This window comes from Austrofundulus limnaeus, unplaced genomic scaffold (assembly GCF_001266775.1).
Source record: "Austrofundulus limnaeus strain Quisiro unplaced genomic scaffold, Austrofundulus_limnaeus-1.0 Scaffold301, whole genome shotgun sequence".
Lineage (NCBI taxonomy): Eukaryota > Metazoa > Chordata > Actinopteri > Cyprinodontiformes > Rivulidae > Austrofundulus > Austrofundulus limnaeus.
Genome location: NW_013952703.1, coordinates 3,313 through 13,905, shown reverse-complemented (window position 1 = coordinate 13,905; position 10,593 = coordinate 3,313). Strand labels below are relative to the sequence as shown.

General features: G+C 39.2%; 1 protein-coding gene across 1 annotated transcript in view; it reads left to right on the top strand.

The window, feature by feature from the left end:
* LOC106526944 (putative E3 ubiquitin-protein ligase UBR7) overlaps positions 1-10,593 on the top strand; it is a gene marked incomplete at its 3' end in the record, with an annotated part of 14,696 nt that overhangs the window by 2,460 nt on the left and 1,643 nt on the right. The window contains exons 2-8 of the mRNA XM_014021679.1: positions 2,660-2,782; positions 5,390-5,523; positions 5,665-5,725; positions 5,884-5,979; positions 6,062-6,115; positions 7,366-7,471; positions 7,557-7,630. Coding sequence (XP_013877133.1) covers positions 2,666-2,782; positions 5,390-5,523; positions 5,665-5,725; positions 5,884-5,979; positions 6,062-6,115; positions 7,366-7,471; positions 7,557-7,630 — 642 coding nt within the window. The remainder of the gene's footprint in view (positions 1-2,659; positions 2,783-5,389; positions 5,524-5,664; positions 5,726-5,883; positions 5,980-6,061; positions 6,116-7,365; positions 7,472-7,556; positions 7,631-10,593) is intronic.

The window sequence follows — 10,593 nt, the reverse complement described above, 5'->3', positions numbered from 1 at the left end:
AAAAAACTGTAAAATTTAAATTGTGTGTTAAAATATACAATTTATTGGAACTAAGCTGGAAAAATCAATATGAAGGTAAATTAAATTATAAAACTTGAGATAAAGTTCTTTTTTAATTTATTTGGTGTATTTTATACGTATTTATTTAGTGGTTCATTTATATGTTTCTGCTTTTAATTCTAATTATGTCAGTGTCGGTCTTCCATACAGCAGAACTTGGAAGGGAAATATGTAAAACATGCAGGACTGCGGCCCTCGAGGACCAGGATTGTCCACCCCTGATGTAGACAGAAATAATAAAATCACAGTTCCCTGCAAAAGCATTAGATTAAAGCAAAGAAATAAAATAAGATTTTTATTGTAGATAGAAGTGGGCTCGTCCTAGTATATTATTATAAATGATATTGTCTTTTAAAATGATTTAAGCATTTTCCTAATTCTATGTTTAACAAAACCCAACAATTATGTATATTTGAAACAGAAGAAATGCATATTTAGTCAGATGATTATCTCTCCTCCTCGTTATCATCATCTTCAGTTCATGCAGATCTTGTCTCATTCAGTTTTTCTTTCTGACTCCTTTTCTTCCTGAGGAATTTTCATGTCCAAACAAAGACACACAATGAAAATCTATGTTCACAATATTAAATTATCTAAACAACTCATAACTAGTTAGAATATGTAAATTAAAGGTCACCAATTAATTCTAAAACATTTTTGTGTGGTTGAACCTTTGTTGACTCTGTAGCTCCACCAAGTCAGGCAGCTTTACAAGCTTTAATTCATCCTCAGTCAGTTATATTTACTAGAGAGACTACCCCCATCAATAGGCTGGGGCCAAGATATGCTAAGCGCGACGCCATCTTGAAACAGTCTACTTAAAGGGATGGGGCTATTCAAATTATGTAAACAATGCTGAGTACTTACCAGATTAACAGGTTTTTCTTTTTAGAGTAGGCCCGATTTACATGTACTCTATAACACATTTACACACACAAATATTTGAAAGAAAAAGTTTATTTTACCATATTATTTGAACTAAAAAATGTTATTTTTAGGGCTGCCACGACTAGTCGATTAGTCGACAACTAATCGATTATTAAAATAATCCATGACTAATTTAATAATCAATTAATCGTTTTCTTTTTTTTTTGTTCTTTACTTTGTTTTTCTCTCCAAACTGCTTTGACACCTTCCACTGCCACGTCTGCCTTTCTGTCGTTGACACACATGCACAGTAGTGGTAACTGGGGTAGGCCGTGGACGTCACAAGACATTATACAGACAGGCTCTGGTATCATGGCTACCTGACAACAGAGCTCAAAAGTGTGGGATCATTTTAAGGTCTGTTTCATTTAAAAGAGTCGATCATCAGATATTGTCCAAGATTAACCTTCAGGATGGATATAGCTCGCTAGCAGCCTCGCACCGAGGACCTATCCACGTCATCATTTACCCAGAATGCTTTGCATGTAAATAAAATTGCCCCGTCCGTGCAATATATTTTTAAACTTTTAGTTTAAAAATGATAAAAACTAAACAGCCTACAGTATTTTTACAGTCTTTATTTTGCAGTTAAAGTAAATGTTTATCAAATAAAGTTTAATGTTACAAATAAACATGGATCCCTTTAATAAAGCCACAATTGCTGATGTAAAAATAGATTATTCTATTCTAATCTCCATAGTTCATAATCTAGTGAACGGCCTGAACTCCCATAGCACCTTATCGAGTCCCTGCAGACTTCAGAGCACTTTAGTCCTTCACACAATGATGGAGGTGAGACACAGTGTAGCCACACCTGCCCTGGTTAGGGGGATCAAACCACCGGCTACAAGACGATGTCCCTAACCTCTATGAAGACTTGAAAAAGGACCACTAAAAATCAACTCCACGCCTCCAGCGAGAGATCGTTTTTCATTAGCCGAGGGTCCAGACCCTCTATATGAAGCAAAGATTTTGACAGATCTTGATTTTGACACATGCTGTTGGAGCTGATAAGGTAAACTTGTGCTATGTCCCTTCTTCTTATAACAACAGGACAGTCTAACACAGTGGTTCCCAAACCTTTTGTCTTCTGACCCACAAAATATTCATGGCAAAAATTTGTGACCCCAAATATTACTGGTCTGAGTACATGAACTTCGTTAATAACCCTAAAAAGACAGGCTTTTGACAATCTAAACAGCTTGTACACAAATATAAAAACTTATTTATACTTTTTTGTGTTTTTGTAATAATTATAGGGAAAATATTACATCAGCAATTATTTTATTTCCCTTTAAATTAATTTCTGGAGATTATCCAAGGTGCTTCATGACCCACCAACTTTGGGAACCAAAGTGCAGTGGTTCCCAAACTTTTTACCTTTTGACCCACAAAATAGTACAAAACAGTAGCAGAGACCTGTGCCCCCAACTAGTTTTGGATGGTAAACATTTGTATCAGGTCAACAAAACATGGGCATAGTAACAATATTTTTATACTACATTTATCCATTTTAAATATACTAACCTCACTCCTTTGTAACAACTAAGGCAAAAATGTAATTGATTCAGAAAATCTTTTCAGGACCCCACCTTGATGTTTCGGGACCCCACTTTGGGTCCCGACCCCAACTTTGGGAAACACTGGTCTAACCTGTCTGTCTGTGTTTTAGTCAAACATGTGTGAGGAGCAGACGGTGTCTCTGGTGGACGTTCTGGAGGAAGATGAGGAGTTGGAAGAAGAAGCTTCAGCTGTGTTGGCAGGAAGTGATTCTGATCTCTGCTCCTATCCTCAGGTAGTCCCAGCTCAAAAGAAAACCTGAAACAAGTTTAGAGTTTACAGTGTTGGTCTGAAGTTTTAGCCCAGGCACAGATGTCACGTTGAATCAAGGATAGTGTACTGAGATAATAATGGCAGCTTTAGTAAATGGGCTAAAAAAACTGATAACTGCATTTTGTCAAAATATGCTGAATACCTTTATATATTGGGTCCCTTGGAGGAAATGTCTGAAATATGACCCTAACTAATGTCTTAAAGTGCTTTTCTGAGCAGTACCAACAACTAACAATGATTTTGAGCTGAAAACTGTAAATTTTCTCTGCTTTTCCTGTGTGCTAGTGAACAATGGTGGGCACCAGTCTGCTAAAGCGCAAATCCGCTAATTGCAGACCTAAGTATTTCATTTGCGCTATAGCGGTCTTACTAATTTTTATAAGCAGATTTGCGCTTTCTAAAATTAAAATGCACCACTAATAACTAATTATCTACCCGTCATCACTATCTTAAACAGTGGAAGGTATGGCTGTCAATGAATCACAACGCTCTGATCTATCCAACAGCACCCCTCCCAGATAAACACAATTATTGGGAAGGTATACATCCTTGCTGACAGTTGCTTTCAGTCACTGTTCTCATTTTACAGACATTTCCCACAATGCTTTGTGTCTGCTTACGTAGCAGGAAGGCATTGGTTAGAACTATGTGACCGGGCGACACCCCCCTGTCCCATCAAAAACAGTTAATGTTTGTAACCCATACTAAAATTTTGTATTGATTTATTTTACTTTACAATCGGAGCTCCTTTAAAAAAGAAAAGTTTAAATGCTGGAGCTCAATACTTGATGTAATTGGTCGAAACAATCGGCCAACAGGGTTAGAGACGCAGAAATGATTTAAAAATGTTATGCTGATGAGGACTGACATCTAGTGGTCAACTGGAGCAACTACATGGAAAAACTTAAAATCCAAGCTCTTTTTTTTGAAGTGAAGAAAGTTTCCTGTACTCCGTGCTTTTGTTTCCCGTCACAAATCAAATCCGTCATGTACCCAGAATGCATCGCGTCAGTTTTCCAATAAACATTTTTAAAATGACTTTATTTATGCTTATTTAATGAAAAATCTACAACAAACAAAAGAAAAAGACAAAGAAGCAGCCGAACTAGCAATCCTCAACAACGTTTTAATTTTTACACGAGGAGTCAAAGTTCTGTTTCAGGAAATCACATCCCCAGCAATCAGAGGTTGTAGTATTAAGCTGTAAAAGGGTTCATACACCGCTAGTTGGCAGTATTGTGCATACAGTATATTGTGCATGAATTATTGCCAGCTAGTAAGTGTTAAATTGAACTTGTGATTTAAAATTAGCTTCCGCTAGTTTTTCTACGGCAGAAGTGCTTTTGAAGGTGCAGACCTAAATATTTTTCATAAGTGCTTTAGAAATTGCGGAGCTAATTTTCAGATTAGCGCTGCCCACCACTGCTAGTGAAGCATTGTTTCTTTTAAGCAGGTGAATCCAGATATTCAGAAATACTTTGTTTCCTCTTTTAAATGACAAGAAATCCTCATTAGGATATACAAAAAGTAGGATTCAGACACATTCTCCAGGAGACTTCCTGATTAGTAAGAAAATCAATCAGTCTTTGGAACTGATTATATCAGGATAAACCAGTGATGAAAATGTAGCTTAGAAGGCAGGAATCTCAAAATGTGCTGAACTGATTTTGAATAAATTTATCTACATATCTGGTTTGATTTGACTGGCCTGCACCTGGTCTGGTTTTTGATGCGCACTTACTGGTTCTGGTTTTTACCAAGTCTCAGGCCGATGTAAGAAAATTTAGTGTCCAATAACTGAAGTCGAGACGAAAACACACAAAAGTTGACTAAATTGAAATGTAAAAGGAATGAGGATCATACAAACACAAGTGACTGGATATGAACAGTGGTTTAATGCTGTTCAAGCATGCAGGAAACCAACACTGACCAGAAGCCGGAAGTTCCCGCTTATTTATACACATTCTTCAGTGCCTGGCCCGCCCTCTACTGGCCTACGGCTGAATCGCAGACACTCTGAACAGCAATACTCACCTAATGTTTCATAAACGGTTTCTTATGTGTTGTACAAATGTTTCGGGCATTTATCTAAACTATTTTAATCAAGACATAATAATAGTTAAACAATGGATTATAAAAGTCAATACTTAAAAAGGGAAACTATGAATATAGTGTGATGCTTCTAAATCAGTTTCTAACTACATAGTAAATTTCTTCACCCACATTCACTAGGACTGAGTAATTACTGCTTTTTCTCAGTTCAACATCTGGCTTTAAGGATGGATGGATCTGAGGTGGCACAATGAGCTGTGGGTCAATTGATATGAGACAATCAGCTCTGAGTTGATTGGCTACAGGTCCATGAGTTGATGTCTCAACCAGCCGTGGGTTACTGGGCTCACAGGTCAGCTGGTTAGTCAGCTGTGGGACTATCAGTCAGATTGGCTCCGTGTGGGTCAGTCAGCTCAGGCTTGATAGATTGTCCCATGACTAACTGTTCAACAGTCAGCTATGGGTTGAACATCAGAGGATCTATAGGACTGACGTCATGTCTTCGTTTGTGTTTAAGGGCTACGTGAAGCGGCAGGCACTGTACGCCTGCAACACGTGTACATCGAAGGGAGGTGAGGCTGCAGGAGTCTGTTTGGCCTGCTCCTACAAATGTCATGAAGGTCACGACCTCTATGAACTCTACACCAAGAGGTGACTGATCAACTGTGCATACACTGTCCTCATTCATATACTGAGAAAATATGTTGTAAATGTTTTACTGGATCAGAGAATACTGATCTGTTTTTAAAAGTGATCAGATCTAAACTGTTTGTCTTCCTTGTTTTTTTACAGGAACTTCCGCTGTGACTGCGGTAACAGGAAGTTCTCTGGGCTGCAGTGTAAACTTTACCATGTCAGTTCGCCTGAAAACACCTACACACATCTAGTTTTATCAGAAAACACCTGTTTAAACACGTACTCATCCAAGAACAGGTTTATTTTTGTCAGGACACACTCGGACTCACCTGTTCTCATGTGCAAAAACACCTGTATTCCATTGTTTGTTCGTAGGAGAAGGATGACACCAACAGTCAGAATAAATACAATCATAACTTCCTTGGAGTTTACTGTACCTGCCGCCGTCCATATCCTGACCCAGACGACCAGGTGATAAACTGCTGAAGCTCACCTGTCTCCCAGGTGTTAATGTGAAAAAGTCTGACTAATGTTGGTTGGTGGTTGTGTTCAGGTAGAGGATGAGATGATTCAGTGTGTGGTGTGTGAGGACTGGCTGCACGGCAGGGTGAGTGAGTCCAGCGGCCTTCAGGTAACATGCAGGTGATAGTCAATATCACCTGCACCTGTGTTTACAGGAGGTAATCTGCAGTTTATGGTCAATATGTGTCGTGTCACTTGTCCATTACCTGTCAGCTCACCTGTCCATTACCTGTCAGCACATCTGTCCATTACCTGTCAGCACATCTGTCCATTACCTGTCAGCACATCTGTCCATTACCTGTCAGCTCACCTGTCCATTACCTGTCAGCTCACCTGTCCATTACCTGTCAGCACATCTGTCCATTACCTGTCAGCACATCTGTCCATTACCTGTCAGCACATCTGTCCATGACCTGTCAGCTCACCTGTTCATTTACCTGTCAGCTCACCTGTTCATTTACCTGTCAGCTCACCTGGTCAATTACCTGTCAGTACACCTGTCCATTACCTGTCAGCTCACCTTTCCATTACCTGTCAGTACACATGTCCATTACCTGTTAGCACACCTGTCCATTACATGTCAGCTCACCTGTTCATTTACCTGTCAGCTCACATGCCCATTACCTGTCATTACCTGTCAGCTCACCTGTTCATTACCTGTCAGCTCACCTGTCCATTACCTGTCAGTACACATGTCCATTAACTGTAGCACACCTGTCCATTACCTGTCAGCACATCTGTCCATTACCCGTCAGCTCACCTGTCCATTACCTGTCAGCTCACCTGTTCATTTACCTGTCAGCTCACCTGTCCATTACCTGTCAGCTCACCTGTCCATTACCTGTCAGTACACATGTCCATTACCTGTCAGCACACCTGTCCATTACCTGTCAGCACACCTGTCCATTACCTGTCAGCACACCTGTCCATTACCTGTCAGCACACCTGTTCATTTACCTGTCAGCACACCTGTCCATTCACCTGTCAGCACACCTGTCCATTTACCTGTCTGCTCACCTGTTCATTTACCTGTCAGCTCATTTGTCCATTACCTGTCAGCTCACCTGTCCATTACCTGTCAGCACACCTGTCCATTACCTATCAGCTCACCTGTCCATTACCTGTTTGCGCACTTGTTTGTTTACCTGTTTGTTTATTTGTTTATGTAAAAGGATTCTTTAGTTTTCACTCACAGGGATCAATGTTCCCTCTGTGTGATTACCTTGTTTATGTGTGGTTACCTGTCTGTATTTACCTGCACTTACCTGAGTGTAGTTCAGGAGTTTACACCTTGTGTACTTGGAAGTAATTCCCTGTGCTTACCTGTGTGAACAGCACCTGGGTTGTGTGGTTCCTGATTGTGTGGAGCTGCAGGAGATGATCTGTGAGTCCTGTATGAACAAAAACCCCTTTCTCTGGACCTATGCTGCTCACCTGGCAGGTAAGCCTTCCTGTTCTTATTGAGTGCATACCTTACAAGCACGTGCCTTGCCATTTCCTCCTTGTGTGTTCTGAATTCTGTTTAGTGTCAGGTACAGAAGTTCTGATGGAGGGAGAAAGACAAACGTCTGCTTCAAATGTTCCTAAAAAAGAAGAAAAGGTGAGACGTAAAATCCACCTGATTTTTAAACCTGGTACTCATGAAGCAGGACAGGTGAGGTGTTGTAGTAGGGAAGGATAGCTTCAAGGTGGAGGTGAGGCTGCATCTAGGATCTGCTCAGCCCCTTCTTGTATGATCTGGTGTTGGTCAAACTAACAAATGAGGACAGGCAGGAATCCTCATGGATACAGTATAAGGATGCAGGATACAGTGTAAGGATGCAGGATACAGTGTAAGGATGNCGAACCCTTTGTACGAACAAAAGTAAGAGAAATTTAGGATAAGAATACGAACATGTTCTTGCATGAGGCCCAATATTCAGAAAGTTAAAMCTTGGGTCTTCTAAATGGACAATGACTTGAAGCATTCTGCGAAACTGGTTACAAAGTGGTTCAAAGATGTCAAAGTCAATATTTTGATGTGGCCATCACAAAGCCCTGATCTCAGTCCTATTAAAAGTTTATGAGCAAAGCTGAAAAGGCATTCAAGACTCAGTTACACCAGTTCTGTCAGGAGGAATAGACCAAAATTTCTGCCAACTATTGTAATGTTTGTGGAACGACATCCAAAGTATTTGACCCAAGTCTTATAAATGAGGGGTAATAGTACCAAATACTATTAGTATATTTAAACTTTTGATTTTGAAGGAAGTAATAAAAATAGCCTTTAAAAATTCTCTCTTTCATTATTCTTGTTTCTGTCATCTTTCAGTAGAAGGCGACCTATGAACTTGGTCAAAGGTCTTCTACTGCTGTTCAAATGTGGGCACAACTCCTACATTGTTTTTTCTCCTCTCATTATTCTGGCATTTAGCAAATAGAAAAAAAAATGTTAATCAAAACTGACCTAAAACAGGAAAAGTATTTGTTCTTATTTCATGTCAGACAGTTTAAAAAAAATCATATCTGTCTTTTTATATAGTGTACGTCTTGTTCTTCTTCAACTGTACGTCAACTACTTTGGACTTTTACCTGTATGTTAACCCTAAAAAATCTGTAATTTTCACAAAAACTGTGTCTTATTCACAATACAGGGGGTGGGGAGACTTCTACCGGACTGTCGTCTGCGGGTAAAAAAGGGGCTGAGATGACATCACTTTGGTGTTTTCTAATGTAGTGGTCACCTCGAGGTGGAATAAACCGCTCCACTTGTCTTTAATCTCAGAAGACCTCCCTCAGAAGAGACATTATATTTTATTTCCTTTAATCAAGATAATAAACAAAATAATAATGTTCTTTATATTTTTGATTTGTATTTTCTTTTAACTACAAGTTATTATCATTTTATAAATCAGTTACATAATGAAAAGAATGACAATCTATCTTTTGCATTATAATTAAGAAAAAACACACAAAAAGAATATTGTTCAAATGTTTCTTTATTTGATTGTTCAAATAAGTGTTTTTAATCAACTGTTATTTGACAGTAAAGTGATTATGTGTTTTTATTTTTATTTTTCAATTTAACTAAATTGATCATTATGAATATGAATTCACTATGTTTTATTATGAAATATATAAATGGGTTTTTGTGCTTGAATCATGGACAAATGTTTTAAGATTTATTTTAGTTTAAATAATTCACTTATATTTCATTAAAACTTAGTTCATTTTCATTCAGTGTTAATCCTGTCAAGGTTTGAACTTGTTTTTTCTGTACAGGTGCTGATGTTTGAACAGACCTGTGGCAGTACCCTGGACTAAACTTCCAGRCCACCTGTTGGAGGCCACGTCTGTTAGTAACCTCTCCTCTTGTAGTTTACTAACTCCAGACAAGCCTCTCAACAGACAGACACCTTCATTCAGTACGAAGTGAAGCTGGGCTTTCCTCCTCAGGAAACCCAGCTTTCGGTGATAAGATCTACACTCAGGTGCCAATGAGCAGATCTTGGTCACAGGTCCATGATACCACTAATCGTGACCAAAACAACCATTTTTAAGACTCTGAGTTTTGTTTAAAACTTCTGTGAGAAGTCTTTTATTTTGAAAGAGGACACGTTTGGCTTTGACTCTCCATTTGAACTTGCAGGCATCAGAAGACGCTGAAAAAATCAAACCACTTGAAGTCTTACTGGACGGTCAGTTGAACCTGACCGGAGCTCTTGCTGACCTGGCTGAGYACTTCCTCAACGCCTGACCTGACTYTGAAGTCGTCTAAAAGGTAGAGGCTGATTGTTTGATTAAGCGTACCGATGTCCGGCTYKATCGAGTGGGAGACTCATGTGCTCATTCCTGGCTCCTCACACATTGATAKGATAAAAGTTAGGGCTAACCCCTCTTTCCCTCTATTTCTTAATCTTCGCTTATTCCCTAAGAAAAAGTGCCTCAAACAACGGTCTATTTAAGACCTTAAGCCTGAAATTTGTTGTTCCTGATAAAGTCGTCAAAGTAATGATCATTAACCCGGACAGGTGTTAATTGCTGTTGGTTTCAACTTTTTATAAGAAATTTGATTGTCCACAATGAGCTGTACATTAGTAATTTATTTTATTCTGTAAATAAAAATCATTTATTTTAGATTAACTTAAACTCCTGAGTACGTTCACTCATTGTGTGATTTNGGAGCCAAGCTGCAGACAAGAGGGGCTACAGGCGATACCTCAGAAAACAGACCAGTCAAGAGAGGAGGAGGCGGAGCCAAGCTGCAGACTGATGGAGCTCCAGGCGATGCCTCAGAAAAGAGAGCAGTCAGGAGCTGTGTTCTGGCCACCTGCGTGGCGCTCCAAACTCTGCTCCTGCAACACCTGTCAGGTAGTATTCACCTGTGTTGGCTTTGGAACTAATGATTTAAGTTTGGGGTCATGTAGAAACTTTAAACAATGACTTGAATTTGAACTAATCGAGTCTTTCCCTCCAGAGGTCTTCCCTGATATACAGTGGTTTGCAAAAGTATTCATACCCCTTGAACTTTTCCATATTTTGTCACATTACAACCACAAACATAAATATATTTCACTGGAATTT